The 19,567-nt window shown below is 45.6% G+C and overlaps 1 protein-coding gene across 3 annotated transcripts in view; it reads left to right on the forward strand.

Moving 5' to 3' along the window:
* Positions 1-19,567, forward strand: part of LOC120915549 (probable glucuronokinase 2) — a 185,975-nt gene that overhangs the window by 132,075 nt on the left and 34,333 nt on the right. For all 3 annotated transcript variants that reach the window (XM_040326128.1, XM_040326129.1, XM_040326130.1), the window contains 7 exons: positions 2,823-2,929; positions 7,386-7,430; positions 10,161-10,314; positions 13,688-13,759; positions 15,731-15,819; positions 16,443-16,599; positions 17,872-17,949. In XM_040326128.1, coding sequence (XP_040182062.1) covers positions 2,823-2,929; positions 7,386-7,430; positions 10,161-10,314; positions 13,688-13,759; positions 15,731-15,819; positions 16,443-16,599; positions 17,872-17,949 — 702 coding nt within the window. The remainder of the gene's footprint in view (positions 1-2,822; positions 2,930-7,385; positions 7,431-10,160; positions 10,315-13,687; positions 13,760-15,730; positions 15,820-16,442; positions 16,600-17,871; positions 17,950-19,567) is intronic.

Here is a 19,567-nt window from a genome sequence, read left to right on the forward strand (position 1 = left end):
TGCAGTGACCACACATGGGATTTATGTCCTCCCAAGTAAAGGAACACAGAATCAGGTTTTGCCATTTTCAGTTGTAATAAACTGCTGAAAGCTTTCCACGAACAGGAAGTGAGGGGAAATCTCCCTAATAGGTGAGAACAACAGAAATAAGAACCCTGGCAATGGCTCTATCCCTTTATCCCTTCACTCAAGACCAGGGCTCAAGTCCTGCGGGAACGCACGGGAACGGAGTTCCTGCACTTTTTTCACAGCAGGAACTCAGTTCCCTTTGCAGGACTAGAGCAGCCGAGAGCAGCCGAGCCGCCCGAGCCAATTCTTCACTAAGCGGCGATGCCCAGCTCGAGTCACTGTCAGGGGCAGGCGAACCTTAGTAATCCTTTATGTTACTGGCCGCTTCCTGTATATGGATTCATCGGGTAGTGTGCGGGTATTCCGTCAATTCCTCGATGCCGCAATGTCTCCTGGGAGCTTTTGTCATTGTTCCCAGGAGACATTGTGGAGGTCTCCTGGGAACAATGACAAAAACTCCCAGGAGACATTGCGGCATCGAGGAAGTGACGGAATACCCGCACACTACCCGATGAATCCATATACAGGAAGCGGCCCGTAACATAAAGGATTACTAAGGTACAGTGGATTGAAAAAAAAAACATGCAGTTTAGTAATTATGCATATGAACGTATCATTTTATTTTTTTTAGTGGGGGAGTGGATCTTGGGTGGGAGTTCCCACACTTTTTTCCCCAGGACTTGACCCCTGCTCAAGACTAAAACAAAATTCCTCCAGATCTCCTTCAAAGCTTTGGTATGACAAATAACAATATACCAGATCCATTTTCATGGCTTAACATTCCCCGATCCGCCTTCTCTGCTCAGTCCGAAGGTGAATGTTACCCGATAACTTTCACAGTTGCATAACATCCAAAATCTTTAATATCACAACAGAAGCTGCATTTTACATGTTCAAAAATGTTAGTCTTATTTTGGATGGAGTGAGGAACAAATTATCACTATTGCTGTCCATGACCTCAGTTGGGACCCCAACTCAGTCCTATGGTGACAGCCAAGCCTACAAGCTGAAATTATATATTGCATGCATTGTATATTCCTATAAAGAATTCACTAAAAGCCCAGTGACCCCAGCATTGTAGTCCCAGAACTGGTGTCACAGAGCCCCTAGAGAAGTGTCCAGAGGAATATATAATGTACTTATAGAGAGGAGAAGCGGGAGGTTCCGAGAACGGCGCGGACTCAAACTGGGGTAAGAGCTCGGCTCTGTTTATGTAAAAACTGTGCCTTGAACTTTATTTACTTGTTTTATATCTTCTGCGAGATGCAAAAAGACTCTACACACAGTTTCACTGTTACCTGTACATTAGGTTTAATTCTGAGGGTCCAGGAGGATCATTTTGATTGCCAGGGAGTCATTCCGAGGCCCAAGTGGATCAATCTGTGAGTCTAGAGCGTAATTCTTAGATCTTGTTTGGGACTGAAGGCATGGGGGTAATTCTGAGGGCCCAGAGTTATTTCTGAGAGTTCAGGGAGTAATTCTGAGGGCTCAGGGGTTCATTCTAAGGGCCTGGGGGTAGAAAAAAAAGCCCAGGGAGTTATTCTAAAGCCCAGAGGGTCATACAAAGGTCCCACGGGTAATTCTTGGATCCAGTTTTGGAATTCAGAGAACCTGTAGGTAATTCTGAGAGTTCAGGGTATAATTCTGAAGGCCTAGGGGGTCGTTCTGAAAATGTGGTCATTTTTGATTACACAATGTACTTCTGAAGGCTGAGAGTGTGAATGTGAGGGCCCAGGAGGTAATTCTGAGGGCTTGTTTTGGAATTCTGAGAACCTGTTTGGGAATTTTGAGGACTCAGGCCTCAGAATTACCTCCTGGGCCCTCACATTCACACTCTCAGCCTTCAGAAGTACATTGTGTAATCAAAAATTACCACATTTTCAGAACGACCCCCTAGGCCTTCAGAATTATACCCTGAACTCTCAGAATTACCTACAGGTTCTCTGAATTCCAAAACTGGCGGACCGTTTTCAGCGGACTGTCCCCTCGTCTGTACGAGGCCTCAGAGGTCATTTTGGGGGTCCAATGGATACATTTAGGGGCTTATTTGGACATTCTGAGGGCTCTAGGTTCATTTTGAGGGCCAAGAGGTAATTCTGTGGGCCCAATGGATGTTTTTGATGGTTCAGGGGGCCCAGGGGTAAATCTTACAGTAAATCCATATAGCACAAATATCAGAAATAAGTTTGGACATTTAATTACAGAACTGATTATTTGGGATACACTGGTTAATGAGGACTCGTTCACACCAACACACTGCCTAACACAGCCCTAATGCAAGAACAAGTCAATCTGCCTTATGCCCTAAGGCAGGGATCCCCAAACTATTGCCCTCCAGCTGTTTTAGAACTACACATCCCATGAGGCATTGTAACACACTGACATTCATAGACATGACTAGGCATGATGGGAATTGTAGTTCCTGAACAACTGGAGGGCCGTAGTTTGAAGATCCGTGCCCTAAGGTTTCATTTCACACCAACCCTGTGCATTGATGTGCACTGAACACAAATAGGAAATGTTACATTTTCCTGACACACTGTAACATATCACAACAAGCTGCATGGCATATAAAAAAGACAAAATTGTCCAGATGTCATCGAAAGCTGGTCTGGAGAAGTGAACAGGCTGCTCAGGGTAGGGAGTTATTATTCACATTCCTCTAATGCAAAAAATAAATAAAAAATTGGTTAGCTAAAACAATCACTATTTTTAAATGAAGGCCAAATATTTTAATTTAATCTCCTATACAGAATGACCAGAGCGGATTATACAGCTTCCTAGAAGATGTTCCCAAAGCCCTGCTACCTGGAGTGGGGGGGAAGAAAATTCTGGACTTCTGGTGGAAGGTGGTCAACACGTAAGTCGCCAACTTTCTTCAATTCTCCACTTTGTTCCGGAGTCTTAAAATGTCTGACTACCCAAAATGTGTATGATATTTTAGCCTGGTTTTACACCAGAAGACAAATACCCAGAACTTCTAGGTATGGGGGAGTATGTAACTGAATCTCCTTCCTTCCATGAGGTAGCACTAGACACCAATCACTAACTATATCATGTAGGGGTGGGGAAGGCACCCATGCCAACATTTCAGTTCCAGTCCCAAAGTTTACCCCCCCCCCCCCCCAAAGTTCACTTCAGACTCTCCCAGTCCCTGGCCAGACTCTGCCAATTTACCTCAGTGCCACAGAAAAATCCCACCTCTATTTATGCAGGGACCATCCATTTGCGCCCTTGATGCCCATAATACACGACTTGTTGCACAGACATAGTAGCTCATCTAAGGATGGCTCTGTGATCCCGGGACATTGCCTGCATTATCGGGACTGAGGTATAAAATAAAAACAGCAGAGTTGATCAAATACCACCAAAAGAAAGCTCTATTTGTGGGAAAAAATGGACGTAAATTTTGTTTGGGAGCCACGTCGCACGACCGCGCAATTGTCTGTTAAAGCGACGCAGTGCCGAATCGCAAAACCTGGCCGGGTCCTTAAGCTGCCTAAAGGTCCGGGTCTTAAGTGGTTAAAGAATGCATCTCTTACAAGGACAGTCAGAATGTCACCCTAAGGCCCCTTTCACACTGCCAGACCGTTCAGGTCCACCTGTTCGTTTTTTCGGCGGACCTGAAGGGCCGCTCCATGCTTCTCTATGGAGTGTCGGATGTCAGCGGTGACATGTCCGCTGACATCTGATCCGCTAATATCAGACGGATGCCAAAACCTGGCCATCCGTCCATGGCCGATCGGATCGGGTGAGATCTGATGAAAATGGACATGCTGATGAAAATGGACATGCTGATGAAAATGGACATCTCTCCATAGGAGACAGTGGCGCTCGACAAGCCCCTCACCGCTCAGTAAGCAGAGAGGGACCTGTCATCCGCCGGAGAGATCTCCCGCTGAGCCGGCGGACCGATGCAAGCGAATCCGCCCCGTGTGCAAGGGGCCTTACAAACAACTAAGAGCATCATGTCATGAAAACTGGATCTGTCAAGTTCCATATGGAACCAGGGTTCTGCAGGCACCATCAGATGGGAGGTCAATCGGCCACAACTCAATGAACTGCTAGGAACCCCTGGGGGAACCCTAGTTGACAATGTCTCATCCCCCTCCCTGCTCTGCACAGACTTTGAATTAGAAGGAGATAGTCTGAAAGGAAAACTCATAGTGCTCTTTGAATCCTTTGTCATGCACGCATCTTGTACTGCATGCTTATGTTTAATTTAAATAACAAAAAATATAAAACAGTTCCCCAAAAAAAAATAAGAGTATAAATTTAAACAAAAGATAAAAATGAAAATCGCTTGGATAGATGACGGCTGGTGTATTGACAGCAATGACCAGTTTAAATAAAAACGCTCTTTTTCTTCACTGCTCTGCTCACCAAGTAGAATCTCAGCCCCCTCTATACTTATCCGGACAGTGCCAGATGTCAGGGCACCTGTGGAAGTGATAGTAATGAGGTCTAATATGGACGCTCATTATGGAAAGTACATAAGTATCTTTGAGAGGATCATTATAAATTAACTGTGGGCAAAATGAAACCATTAAATATACACAGAGCCCACGTCACACCGAAATTTGGTCTGAGAGGCAAGTGGCATGTACAAAGCTCCTTGCCACTAACTGTTATATCTGTCTATAAATACTGAATGCTACTTATTATCTCAATGATGAAACTAATTTAACTAAAACGTATTACAAAAACATATCAGAGTGGTGCTTGGACACCTTTTTTGTTTAGCGTAGTAAAAAATATACTTATTCAATGAGCTCGCTTGCTCCAGCTAGGCCACTCACAACCAGAGATGAATGATACTCCAATACGAGAAAGGTCTAATGGCACTTAGGATCAGTGGGCCAGATTCACAGTGGAGATACGACGGAGTATCTCAGATACTCCGTCGTATCTCTCAGAGTATCTATGCAACTGATTCATAGAATCAGTTACGCATAGATAGCCCTTAGATCCGACAGGTGTAATTGTTTTACACTGTCGGATCTTAGGATGCAGTACCGCGGCCGCAGCTGGGGGGAGTTTGCGTCGGGTATGCAAATTAGGAGTTACGGCGATCCACAGCGGTTTTTCGCGTTCGCTACGTCTCCACTAGTCTAGTTTCCCGTCGCAAAGTTAGTCGTCGTTTTGGGTGCCTTAACTTTACACAGCAAACGTATTGCTGTATAAAGTATGGCCGTCGTTCCCGCGCCGAAATTTAAAAATTCACGTCGTTTGCGGAAGCCGTCCGGGAATACGGAATTACGCTACGCGTGCCGCCGTTCGAAAAAATGACGTCACTGCGCGCAAAGCACGGCGGGAATTTCGAAACGGAGCATGCGCAGTAGGTCCGGCGCGGGAGCGCGCCTAATTTAAGGAGGCCGCCGGGCGTAATTTTTCACGCAAGTGTTTGGTGAATCAGGCACTTGCGATGAAAAATTGCGGCGGTGTAACGTATCTACGATACGTTACGCCGCCGCGATTCTAACTGAATCTGGCCCAGTATTCACAAACAATCCAGTATGATAGCCCTATAATCCACCTGCAATGCCTCAGTCTCTTTCTGACATATCAGGACCATGTAAAAACATACTAATCACACAGAAGGGGAACTCTTTGCCTACTGTAAAACCATAAGACTTTATTAAAAGAAATCAATAAACCAATTCCACTCACCTAGAATACATCGCTTGCTTCTGTAGGGGAGTACTGTCACTCCACACTGTTCTCTTGAAAGCCAACATGAGGTCCACCATCCAGGAAAGCCAAAAAACTGTATTTACATACATTTACATGCAGTAACCATGTCCGATGCGTTCCATCCAGACGTCTTCAGAAGTTGCCTCTTGAGGACATCTGTTTGGGATGAAACGTGTTGGTCCATGGTTTCTGCACATAATATCACTTCTGGTTTTTGGCTTTCTGCATCCCTGGAATGCACACATCGGTTTCCACGAGAATGGTGTGAAGCAAGGGTGCTCTCCCACTGGGGGATCTACAGGGATCTATTCTGGGTGCCCAGAAAATATGGCACTGTATCATGTGAAAGGAATTGGGTTATTCATTTTTTTTTTAAATAAAGTCTTATAGTTTTACGCAATGATTTGTATGTTTTTACATGGTCCTGATATGAGAAATGTAGAATCGTAGGTATTGTATAAAGGTTTTTTTGTAGTGTAGGTAAATTGTTTGGCATGGCTGGCATCCATGCCTGTGTATTTTGAATCTGGGTCAGGGTGAGTGATCCAGGGAGGCTGGAATGACTCACGAGGCAGCATCTCTGATACATCCCCCTACTTTCTGGAACTTACAGAAGAATGGGAGGGAGGTTAGGAGGAGCTGCCTGAAGTATTGATGGGGGCCCCAACCAATCCCTGCCCAAATGGGCTGGCAGGGGGAGGGACCTCTTAAATACTCTGGGTCAGGCCAGCAGTGGGCATTGGAGTTCAGGTGGAAGCTGGAAATGGAATGCTGAGGAGGCTGTTGGAGGCTCTTGAAGGTAACCCCCTAGACTGGGGGGGGGGGTGACCGTAGGCATGGGAGCTTGGGTGCAGGAGAGATCCTCTGACAACACAGAGGAGTTTTGTCCAGTGGCACCGGAGCAGGTGTGAGGACAGCAGGAGCCAGCAAGCATGAAAGGGAGATCTCCAGGGAGCAGACAGCCGGGTGGCTGGTGAGTGAGACAGTTGGGGAGGACTAAGGAGAACAGTCTGATCCTCCGTGTTAGTAAGAGTTTGGTGAGAGACGTTTCACGCTTTTCAGCCTCGTGCTTTTCAGTCCGTCACAGCGTGACGAATGTGCCATCTCCATTACGAAGGCTAGTTTTACCAGACCGAGCGCTCCCGTCTCATAATTGATTCTGAGCATGCGCTTTTTTTTCCCCTCTTTTTTTTTTTTCTTCCCCTCTGTAAAGCATACACACGAGCGGTTTTCGCGGCTGGAAAAAGACCGACGGGAAAACTGCCAAAAAAATTAGAACCAGCTCTGTTTTTTGCCGTTGTGATTCCCGGCAGATGGTAGAGGGTTTAAAAAAAATGGAATCGCTTTCCAAATCGCATCAGAATTTCATGTACATGTAATTTCCTTGCATTGCCATTGAGGTCTATGGGGCCAATATTGTGCTGGAACGGCACCATAGTAGTGCAGGAACCTTTTTCAAAATTGCCGCATTGATGTGATGTGAACAGGCACCATTAAAAACAATGTGATTTCCATTGGCATGCGATTCTGAAATGAGAAATTTCACTGGTATGAACCAGGCCTAATGTCGCCCAATTAAGATTTACTTTTAATTAGCTTTTTCTTCTTCCTTTCTGGTTCAGGAGACAGCTCTTCAGTGAAGTCTATCTGGTGACAAATGCAGATAAGTAAGCATGTTCAGTTTTTTTTCACTTTGAGATCATCCTTATCCTTACCCTTATCCACCTCCATCATCCTGGCTGCAATAATCCTTTTCTCAGTGTCTGTCCTGGTTATAAGAAAAAAAGGAAATGGTTATCCATGTGGTGTTCATATTGGTTGTGGACGGTTATCTGAGGGTGTGTCGGTGTGCTGTAGTGACATTCATTTTGAATAACACCTCGATACACCTTAAGAACGGACTCTTCCTTCCCTTCAGGCCTGTACAGTTGTGTAGGCTTATCTCCAGTACTAAAATTGCTTCGGTGATGTCACAAGGGGGCGGGGCCACCCAGGGCTGGACTGGGACAAAAATCTGGCCCTGGACTTCATCCAGACTGGCCCACTTTGACATGTCTCTCCCATGGCGGCCGGACAACTCCCTCACCCCCCCCCCCCCCCGGCCACCCGCACCCCCTCTCCCCCTTCACTAGCCACTAGCCATTCTACTTTATTAGAGTAGGACGGCTGGTACTGGTATTCTTATAGGCAGTACCAGTGGGGAAGCTAGACATTATTTCACCCGGGGCAAAGAATCAGTTCAGTGCCCCCCTTTATGGGACAAGATTAGGCAGAAGTGAGAAACTCCCAGGCCATAGCTGTTGAGTCAGCTGTCTGTCCCCTCCCCCATGCTCCTCTGTTGTCCCCCCTGCTCCTCTGGTCCTCCCCCAGCTTCTCTGGTCCTCCCCCTGCTTCTCTGTTTCCCCCAGGTGAGCGCTGCGGGGAGGGAGAGGAGGTGAGCGCTGTGGAAAGGGAGAGACAGAGGAACGGAGGGGGGCGGCGGTGCGCTGTCACTGAAGCCGGCCCACTGAGCCATCGGCCCACCGGGAAACTCCCTGTAGTCCCAATGGCCAGTCCATCCCTGGAGCCACCAGGTGACGTCACCAGACAGCCTCGCCCTTACCTATTTAAGAACGGCCAAGTGGTGGAGCAGGCAAGACCACGAGAGCATTCGTTGCTAGCGGAGCTTTTTTTCTTTTTCTGGGTCCGGCGGTGGCCGCGGACATCATGATTGATGATGGATCTACATCAGGACAGTTTTTTTTTTTTTCTTTTTTAATTAAGAAATTGTCAAAAAAAATTGCACTTTCTTTACACTTTTTTGGTGAATGAGTAGGGTTACAATGTTTACATAGGTGGGGGGGGGGGCGGGATCTGGAGGCCCACGCGTTGTAAAAGGGGGCTTCCAGGTCCCGATAAGACCCCCACAACCCAGGGTGATTGTGGGGAAGGAGGCCCTTGTCCCCCTGCCCCAAAGCATCCCACCCCTCCATGTTGAGGGCAGGTGGCCTGGTTTGGTTCAGGTCCTGCTGGGCTGCATGCTCGGATAAGGGTCTGGTATGAATTTGGGGGGGGACCCACGCTGTTATTTTTTTATTTTATTTGCGGCATGTTGTTTTACATTTAGCTTTCAGCGGGAAACCCGCTGACAGCTGATGACTCGTTGGTTGTTAAGGATGCGGCAGCCGGCTTCACAGCCTGCTTCTTAGCAACCAGCTTTATGCTATAAATGATTGCATTAAAAAATGAGGTAATTACCACTCAATCGACCAAACACCGCATTCGTTATTTAACGCAAAATCCTAAGTGAATTGCACTTACAAAACTGATTTACCGCAAGCATTATTTTGCCGCATTTTATTGGCCGTTATTGACTCCATTATCTGCATGGAGTATGTAGGTCTGCCCTGTGTATAAATGGAACTTTTTTTTCCAGTCCAACCTACAAATTATAAACCCACACTGGCAGGTTAACTGATGTTTGAATTTCCCCGCACAGAAAAATGGCTGGGGGCTTACTTCCATAGATTGGCAAGATAATCCTCATGATGGCGTTAACCAAAAGTGTTACCATGATCTGAACTGTAGTCAATGGCCCGGATTCAGAAACAACTTACGCCGACGTATCTATTGTTACGCCGCGTAAGTCCACGGATGCGCCGTCGTTTCTATGCGCCTTATTCAGCAAACAAGATACGCTTAATACGACCGACGTAAGTCTCCTACGCCGTCGTATCTTGGGCGCATATTTACGCTGGCCGCTAGGGGCGCTTCCATTGATTTACGCGTTGAATATGTAAATGACCTAGATACGCCGATTCACAAACGTACTTGCGCCCGTCGCAGTAAGCTACGTCGTTTACGTTAGGCGTAAGTCCGGCGTAAAGTTAAGCCTCATAAAGCAGGGGTAAGTCATGTTAGGATATGGACGTCGGAACAGCCATCGGATTTTACGTTGTTTCCGTAAGTCGTACGTGAATGTTGCGGGGTGTAGGTTACGTTCACGTCGAAGGCATTGAGCCATCGTATGTTAGGGAGTATATGCGACGTGATTCTGAGCATGCATGCGCCGTTCGTTCGGCCCTTCATTTACATGGGGTCACGCTTCATTTTAATACAACACGCCCACTACCTTCCTACTTTGAATTAGGCGGGCTTACGCCGGCCCATTTATGCTACGCCACCTTAACTTAGGGAGCAAATGCTTTGTGAATACTGGTCTTGCCTCTCTATGTTACGTCGGCGTAGCGCATATGAGATGCGCTACGCCCGCTCAAAGATACGCCGCTCTACGTGAATCCGGGCCAATGTCTTTAGATATGGTTACTGCAATATAGTAAAGAGACTCTCAAACTTTGTTGAACTTGTTCTTTGTGTAGCGGTAATACCCCTGCGTGACTCCACCCCTTTAATATCAGGTACAAGCACTATGAGCGGTGGGCGACCGCCAACAACTTCCCCGTGGAGAACATTATTAACGATGGCACCACCACATATGAGATGAGGCTTGGCGCTGTGGCGGACCTGGAGCTCGCCATTTCCAGTAAGAAGATCAGCGATGACATCATGGTGGTGAGTGCGTTTTCAGCGCTTGTAGACAGGGGATAATGGGATGATAACGTTTTAGTTGAAGGAGGACCTATGGAGGAAGTGCTTCTCATAACATTGACAGGAGTCTATAACCGTTCTCACACCTGTACGGTACGCCATTGTTCTGCTGTGCCTTGTTTCCTATGGGAGCGACCGTTAAGAGACTGAAAAGTGATAGATGTCAGATATAAAGACAGAAAATAAATATCTGCCTAGTCCTACAATACTATCATAATTTTTTCTAGAAATTGATATAATTGTGTGTTCAGCATCGGCCCTTTTGCTAGTTGCCTGGCACTCTGTCCTTCTGGCTATAACAATGTCTAAGCCACTAATCCAGAATAAGTACCAAGGTCAGGAGAGTCTGAGGAAAATCAAAGTGACCAATGTCTTTTAAAAGTCTCCAGAAGGCCAGAATGTTTGACTAAAGTACGCCACCTTTTGGATGCAAGTGGTAAATATGAATTTTTAATGTCAAACATTTCATATTTACCTGATTTAAAAATGTACTTAAAATGTTTTAGAAAAAAAATAAAATCCTCCTGCATACTAATAAAATCTGTACAAGCGCTCTGTACGGCCCCTTTAATTGAAACCCTTAACACTGGTCATTTTCAGTGTCAAGTGCGTGAGGTTATTGTTCCACAAGTGTGCAGCGTTTTTAGATTTAATGAACATCTCGGGATCGTCATTGTTGCTGTGACCCCGACGGCGGCCTCTCCTCTTCATCTAATGAAAGCCGGGCGCTCGCAGTTCCTGCCGCCGTCCCTTGTAACTACATTCTTATTTCCCCGCCGTCTCTGTTTAATATTTTCTGGATGAGTTCCGTGCGAGCGGCGGGCAGAAATAGAAGCCCCATCACCAGGCCGCATTATCCGAGAGATGGTATCATGGCTGGACATGTCTTTGTCCAATCAAAGGCAGTTTAAAGATTACGGCGTGTCAGAAAAAGCCGCTCGCCTTCCTCCGGGCGCCTCCTCGCTCGTAATCAGCCGCTTAGATCTCTCCTCGCGCCATCTCCCCGCCGTGCCTAACACCCTGCAGCGAATGCTGACGCACACTTAACTTCGCCTCGGCATCCAAATTCATTATTCAGAATTCATGATTCCTGCCAAGGTGACATTTCAGATAAAGGGTTCATTTCCCACTTTTGGAGTTATTCGGGAATTTACCGGCACGTGCGACGGAATTACAACAAGACATTTTCAGATTCTTGGATTTTTTTTTTTTCACCAACAGTTTCGAAAGAAAAAACTCTGCTTTTAAAAATATTTTTTTGCAATCTGTTTACACTTGTCCATAATATTTTTTCTGCTAAATTCTGGTGATTTAGGGCCAATTTACCCTATCCCGGTCTGCTGCAGTGCATTAAATGCATGGGAACTAATGACAATTTTGTCACACATCAATGTGCATTGCATTAGGGTAGGCATCACATTGCTTCCTCACCGTCTGTCACTCCGCACTCAGAAAAATACAAATAAAAAAAAAAAGCCTCTGGAAATGTGGAACGGTCTTCAGAAGAAAGGGAGATTTATCTATCCTAAGGGCTCTTCCGCTTCTCTTCTTTGCCCTTTCTTTGACCTATTTCACTTTAGCTTCACCTTGTATAAGGGCAATGTGAACAGTAAGCATTGAAGTTTTTAAAGTATTATTCAGCTCCAGTATGTAAATGTTAAACACAGATCCTAATGGGAGTGCTGATTGCCACTTTAAACAAGATGCTAGCAGGCTTCAGCACCACTTGAAGCTTGTTGAAAGCCTGCTTGAGTCTTTCTAGCAGCTTATATAAAGTGACAATCAGCACTCCCATTAGGAGTTAAAGGCTTAGGGAAAGCTGCTGGAAGCTTGCCAAAGCATGTTAACAGCCCTGTCCATTGCCTATTGCAGTTTAGGGGGGGACGGTTGGCAGGTGGCAAAAATGCAGCTCAACTGAGCCCTTATACAAGCTGGAGCCTGTGTGAAAAAAGGCCAGATCTGAGTATTGCCTATTAAGATACAATTCAGAATGAATGGCACCACATCGCACTGACACATGTAACACACTATATCCAACATGATTGTACGAATGGGCCCTTAGACTAGGGGGACCAGATGTCCCCAGTTTCCAGGGACAGTCCCCGGATTGAGGACACTGTCTCCGGACCAAGTCTGTCCCCGGTTTTGTCCCCGGATTGGATTTCAACAGGAGCTGGGGAAATTTCGGGGCTAATTATTTTTTTTCCTGGGTGGAACTCCACTTTAATTTTTCTCAGCACGTCGTAGTGTTGTACGTCACCACGTTTTGGCACGGTCGGATTTTTGGCTGATGGTGTGTAGACAAGACTGATGAAAGTCGGCTTCATCGGATATCTGACGAAAAAATCCATCGCATTAGATTCCATCAGATATTCGATCGTGTGTACAGGGCTTTACGGTACACAATTGTCGTGCCACAAACACGAACGTAGTGATGTAGTACGAGGAATTTCAGCTCTTGAGCGCCACCCTTTGGGCTCCTTCTGCTAATTTTGTGTTTGAGCATTGATTCCGAGCATGCGTGTTTGTACTTTTGACTTTTGTGTGATGGACTTGTGTACTGACGATACAAAAAATCAGTCAACAGACCGATGTCCGAAGAAAATTTGGTAGCCTGCCATCCAACATTTGTTGGCCGAAAGTTGGACAACAATTGTCAGAAGGAGCGTAGCAACGGTCAGATTTTAGGACAACAATCCCCTGCCAAAAATCGGATCGTGTGTACGAGGCTTTAGGGGTGTTCAGCTTTTTTACCTTGTGACTTGCAAACAAGGTACAGTCTGATCACTGAGGGAGAGGAGACTGAGGAAATGCTTTCATCTACCTGCGTCAGGCTGATTACATCTCAGCCTAGACAATGTCACTGAATTGGAGCTGAAGGACGGCTTTTTAATGATATAAAGGGAACTTTTCTAAAAACCGATATCTTGGCTGTATGTTGTGACATGTTAGAAATGTATTCAAGTTCTGCTTTCAGGTCCACGTTATCACTCACACTGATTATTTCATGTGATCAGGGGCGCTGATAGAAATCATGGGGCCCCGTACAGCCTACCTGACGGGGCCCCTTCAGCCCCACCCCTGATCCCGCCCACAGTCCCTCCTTCAGCCCCTAAATGAAAAGTCGGAGGGGGGATGAGGTCGGTTGATGATGGGTCATGGTGTGCTGGCTGAAATTTTTTTTTTAATTATTATTCTGCATCAATTCGGTCTCTGTGCAGATTGCCTGGGCCCCCTCCTGACCGGGCCCAGTACAACAGGGCCAGTTGTACTGGCCTATCAGCGGCCCTGCATGTGATACTGATGTAGTCATTGAAATCTCTCCTGTCTCTCCTAGATTGCAGGGGACATGTTATGTGCCGACCAAAACTTTGACATCGCTCAAGTGCTGAAGTTCTTCAAGCTGAAGGTGAATATGTTTGGCGGTGTGGGTTTGGGCCGCGTCAGCTGATCATTCCTGTGCTTATCTTCTTGGGCTGTAATAACTGTGAATAATTCCCTGTGTCTCGTGGTGGACTCGAGAAAAATGTTGCACCTCTCATGCCACGAAAAAATGTCATTTAAAATGATCGTGTGTGGGCTTCACATCATTTTTCGGCTTCTGAAAAACGTAAAAAAAAAATTCGAACATGCTGCATTTTTTAACAACGTTTTAAACTATGTCGTTTTTCGGGTTGTAAAAAATGATCGTGTGTGGGCTAAAACGACGTTAAAAACCCGCGCATTGCTCAGAAGCAAGTTATGAGACGGGAGCGCTCGTTCTGGTAAAACTACCATTCGTAATGGAGTAAGCACATTCATCACGCTGTAACAGACAGAAAAGCGCGAATCGTCTTTTACTAACACGGAATCAGCTAAAGCAGCCCAAAGGGTGGCGTCATCCGCATGGAACTTCCCCTTTATAGTGCCGTCGTACGTGGTGTACATCACCGCGCTTTGCTAGAGCATTTTTTTTAAACGATCGTGTGTGGGCAACGTCGTTTTAATGATGAAGTTGGAAAAACGTCGTTTTTTTCATGCCGAAAAATGATCGTGTGTACGCGGCATCAGGGCTGTTCTATAGAACTGCCATTGTGGTGAAGTCAGATTTTTAAGTACCGTAGTCTGTCGCATTTTACGGGCGTACGTCATTTTTAATGCGTGACATGTTAGCTATTTACTCTTTTATATTTTACCTAACAATTGGGTATTATATTGTGTTTTTGTGCATTAGAATTCAATACTTTTTACAAAACCTTGCATTAAAAATTTGCTGCATAAATTAGGGCCCGGATTCAGAGAGACTTACGACGGCGTATCAGTAGATACGCCGTCGTAAGTCCGAATGAGCGCCGTCGTATCTTTAAGCGTATTCTGGAAACCAGATACGCTTAAATTTGGCCAAGATACGACCGACGTAAGTCTCCTACGCCGTCGTATCTTATGTGCATATTTACGCTGGCCGCTAGGGGCGTGTACGTGGATTTACGCGTTGAATATGTAAATGAGCAAGATACGCCGATTCATGAACGTACGTACGCCCGTCGCAGTAAGCTACGCCGTTTACATAAGACATACGCCGGCGTAAAAATAAAACACCTCTATAGGTGGCGCAGCCCATGCAAGGTATGGACGACGGAACAGCCGGCGTATTTTACGTTGTTTGCGTAAGCGTACGTCAATGGGGCTGGGCGTAGGTTACGTTCACGTCAAAAGCATTGAGTATTTGCGACGTGATTCTGAGCACGCGCCGTACCAACGGCCCTCATTTACATGGGGTCACGGTTACTTTACATGTAGCACGCCCACTACCTGCCTATTTTGAATTAGGCGGGGTTACGGCGGGCCATTTTCGCTACGCCGACGTAACTTAGGGAGCAAGTGCTTTGTGAATACTGGCCTTGCCTCTCTATTTTACGTCGGCGTAGCTTAAATGAGCTGCGCTACGCCCGCTCAAAGATACGCCGATGTATGTGAATCTGGCTAATAGTGTTTTAAAAATGGCAAAAAAAAAATTTAGGCCTTTGCTTTCAGAAAATATATAATATTTGAGGTTCTAAGTAATTATCTAGTGTAAAAAAAAAAAAAATATGCAGATTTTTACATGTATTTGAGAAGTTTCAGAATTGGCTTGCTCCGCTAGTTTAAACGTTATTTAGTGAACAATAGGCAATGGGGGGGATTTACTAAAACTGGAGCGCTCAGAATATGGTGCAGCTGTGTATGGTAGCCAATCGGCTTCTACCTTTAGCTTGTTCAATTAAGCTTTGACAATAAAACCTGGAAGCTGATTGGTTTCCGTGCAGAGCTGCACCAGATTTTGCTCTCCACAGTTTTTAGTAACTCCCCAATGTATCACCCAATGATTCTAATTGAAGTAATGTTGTTGATATTGCTGCAGAGCGGAGAGCTGGCAATCTATTACGAGCTGGAAGATGGAGAATGTAACTCTTCGAGGGGAATTGTGGAAGTGTGCCCAGACACTCACAGGTGACGTCATAGATGTTGTGTAATGATCCTGTGACACTCTTGGGTGTTTTAATATGTGTTAAAGTTGAAGCAAGTGTGAATAAGCACTAATAGTGCTTCTCCCTTATTTATCCTACCCTATACCCCAATAGATAAGCTCTTTCATCGTCTATATCCTCTTTTATACCCCAATAGATTGTAAGCTCTTTCACTGTCTATATCCTCTTTTATACCCCAAAAGATTGTAAGTTCTTTCACCTTCTGTATCCTCCTTTATACCCCAATAGATTGTAAGCTCTTTCATCGTCTATATCCTCTTTTATACTCCAATAGATTGTAAGTTCTTTCACCTTCTATATCCTCCTTTATACCTCAATATGTTGTAAACGCTTTCACCTTCTATATCCTCCTTTATACCCCAGTATGTTGTAAGCTGTTCCACAGCCTTTATTTTTCCTTATACCCTAATAGACTGTAAGCTCCTCCATCTACTGTATCCTTCCTTTTACAATAGACAGTTTCCAGGTGTGTACTATGTGTGGTCCCCCATGTTTTGTATGGAGTAAACGAGCCATCGATGGATTAATAGACCCTAATAAGAGTGATTAGTAATCATTGTTCCAATGCTGTCTGTATCTCCCAAGGATCACACAGTTCCTGGAGAAGCCCAAGCCCGGGGTGACGTCCTCCAGACTGGCCAGCGTTGTCTTTTACTGTTTCCGGAGGCAGACCTTGTCCACGCTGGAGACCTTCCTGAACGACTACCCGAGCACTGAGGACCGGGTGCTGGGCAGATACATGGTGATTAAAATTACTGTTGATAGCTGGAATATCACTGTGCTTTAGAAAAGACAATCCCAGCAGAAGTTTGAGGCCCACTTACCTAAGACCAGTGCTGGTCTCCATCATGGGTTTGGTGGTTGAAACAAGACACAATGAGGTCAATGTCTGCCATTCACCTGCTCAAAAAGCATTGTCTGCAGTTAGGCTTTATTCAATAAGTCATCTGATATTCCTGGAGATTTAGGCCCAGATTCTTAAAGGATTTACGACGGCGCAGCGCCATGTACGCCGTCGTAAGTCCTAATCCAACTCGTCGTATCTATGCGTCTGATTCTTAGAATCAGTTACGCATAGATATCCATTAGATCCGACAGGCATAAGTCTCTTACACCGTCGGATCTTAACTGCATATTTTTTTTCCCGCTAGGTGGCGCTTCCATCGAATTCCGCGTCGAGTATGCAAATTAGCTAGATACGCGAATTCCCGAACGTACGCGTGGCCGACGCAGTAAAGTTACGACGTTTACGATAGGCTTTTCCCGGCGTATAGTTGCCCCTGCTATATGAGGGGCAGCCAATGTTAAGTATGGCCGTCGTTCCCGCGTCGAAATTTGAAAAAGTTACGTCGTTTGCGCAAGTCGTTCGTGAATGGGGCTTGACGTCATTTACGTTCACGTCGAAACCAATGACGTCCTTGCGGCGTACTTTGGAGCAATGCACACTGGGAAATTCCACGGACGGCGAATGCGCCGTTCCGCAAAAACGTCAATCACGTCGGGTCACAGTAGTTTAACATAAAACACGCCCCCCCTTCCACATTTGAATTAGGCGGGCTTACGCCGGCCGATTTACGCTACGCCGCCGCAACTTACGGAGCAAGTGCTTTGAGAATACAGCACTTGCCCGTGTAAGTTGCGGCGGCGTAGCGTAAATCGGATACGTTACGCCGCCGCAGAGATACGCCGATCTACAAGAATCTGGGCCTTAATGTGTACAACCAGGACATGAGGACTGCCATTACTGGACTGACCCATACTTTTAAAATTCTTGATTCCTGATTGTCATGATTATCTTGTGACTTCAGTATTTTTTTTTTAATAATGGTTGTTCCCAAATGGTATCCTTATTTTTTGTCCCTGCCTCAAACTATGATAGTAAGCAAATAGCCAGGCAGCATGCATTTTCAGAAGTAGGTGTGTATTCCGCCAAGTAGGTTCCCATTTAACATAATGGATCCATCCCCATGACAGATGAGTGATGTAAGTGTCTCTGTTCCCGATGTCCACACAGGAATGGCTTATCAACATCTCCAAAGTTCCGGTGTTCGGGATGAAGCTGCCAACGGGATTCCAGCTGATTGGACAAGTGGTGAGCAAATGTTTATCAATGTGTAAGTGTGTCTGAAAGGAAAGTTTCCATTTCAGGTGGAGTCTGGAGGGCTCAGTGGCCCAATGGTTTTCTGGCATAAAATGCCCAATGCCCCTCATAATGGGCATATTATATGGAGCACAGTGTAAGGGTAGTGGGAACTCCTTATAATGGGCACAACAGGTTTACAGAACCTGGAACTCAGTACAGGGATTTCACCAATTATAGTCCCAGAGAGATAGAAGAATCTAGCAATTGGTGAAACTGTAATCTCTCTATTCTGGGTAGAGTGATCCTTTGAGGATAAGAAGAGATGTCTGGACAGCCGCACTCCAAAAAACATTTGCCTTTATTGGTTGTAACGGAATGGCCTGTGATACCCAGAGACTTTTGAAGGATGCGGGGTACTCCTGTGCCAGCTTCACTAATGACTCTTGGGTCTAGGGTCATCCTATGTCCAATAGGGGCATAGGATGACTGAGAAATGATATCTCGGATTACATGAGATGGGACAGTAATGATAATTCATGTATTGCAGGATATCTTGAAATATTACAGGTAGTTATTTCTGACCCCAACAGGTCAATAGCAGAGTGACTCATTCATGTGGGGACACATAGACTGTTGAGGTGCTAATTAAGTCTACCTGGCTGTAGTGATAAAAGCTTGCTGTGTTTGCATTCTATTGTCTATTGTGTTAATTAAGTCTGGCTCCTAAGATATTTCATTGTGCTATGCTAACTAACCGTGTATTGTGTGAAAGTTCTATTGATGCTAATATGTGTTGAGTTAACACACTCTAAAAGTCATGATGTCTGCCATGGCAGCTATAGTAATTGATTCATGTAGAGTCGGTGCCAGAAAGTCTGTCTAAGATGTGGATTGAGGGGGACTCGTTAAGCACCCATTGTGTGATGTTGTGGGTGGAGTGAGTCATTGTCCAGATTTGGTTTCTAACTGTATATAACCAGCTGAGTTTACCATTAAAGTGTTCATTCTGTTGGGAACCAGAGAACAGAGCTGTGTGTCTCATTAGGCCCCGTACACACGACCGAGTTTCTCGGCAGAATTCAGCCAGAAACTCGATCGGAGCTGAATTCTGCCGAGAAACCCGGCGTGTGTACACTTTCGGCCGAGGAAGCCGACAAGTTCCTCGTCGAGCCAAATAGAGAACATGTTCTCTATTTCCTCGTTGTTCAATGAGGAAAGTTGGCTCGCCGAGATCTTTGGCGGCTTCACACAGAACTCGACGAGCAAAACGATGAGTTTTGCCCGTCGAGTTCCTCGGACGTGTGTACGGGGCCTTATTCTGGGGAATGGAATGGGTCCTGTCTGCTGGATTGTGGAGTGTCCGATAAGCTGTCTTGGGTTGGTGGAATGGAATATCGTAAACGTTGTTAACCCCTGACCGTTACATGGTAAAACAGGATCACAAAATACATGCCACAGCAGACGGAAAAACAGCTGACGAGTTTAACACTCTTAGTGCTTAATCATAGCTATGATTAAGCACTAAGTAAGCGTGTGAAACCCGTCAGCTGTTTTTCCGTCTGCTGTGGCATGTATTTTGTGATCCTGTTTTACCAATAAAGGCAAACGTCTTTTGGAGTGCGGCTGT

The sequence above is a fragment of the Rana temporaria genome, chromosome 10, assembly GCF_905171775.1.
Source record: "Rana temporaria chromosome 10, aRanTem1.1, whole genome shotgun sequence".
Taxonomy (NCBI): domain Eukaryota; kingdom Metazoa; phylum Chordata; class Amphibia; order Anura; family Ranidae; genus Rana; species Rana temporaria.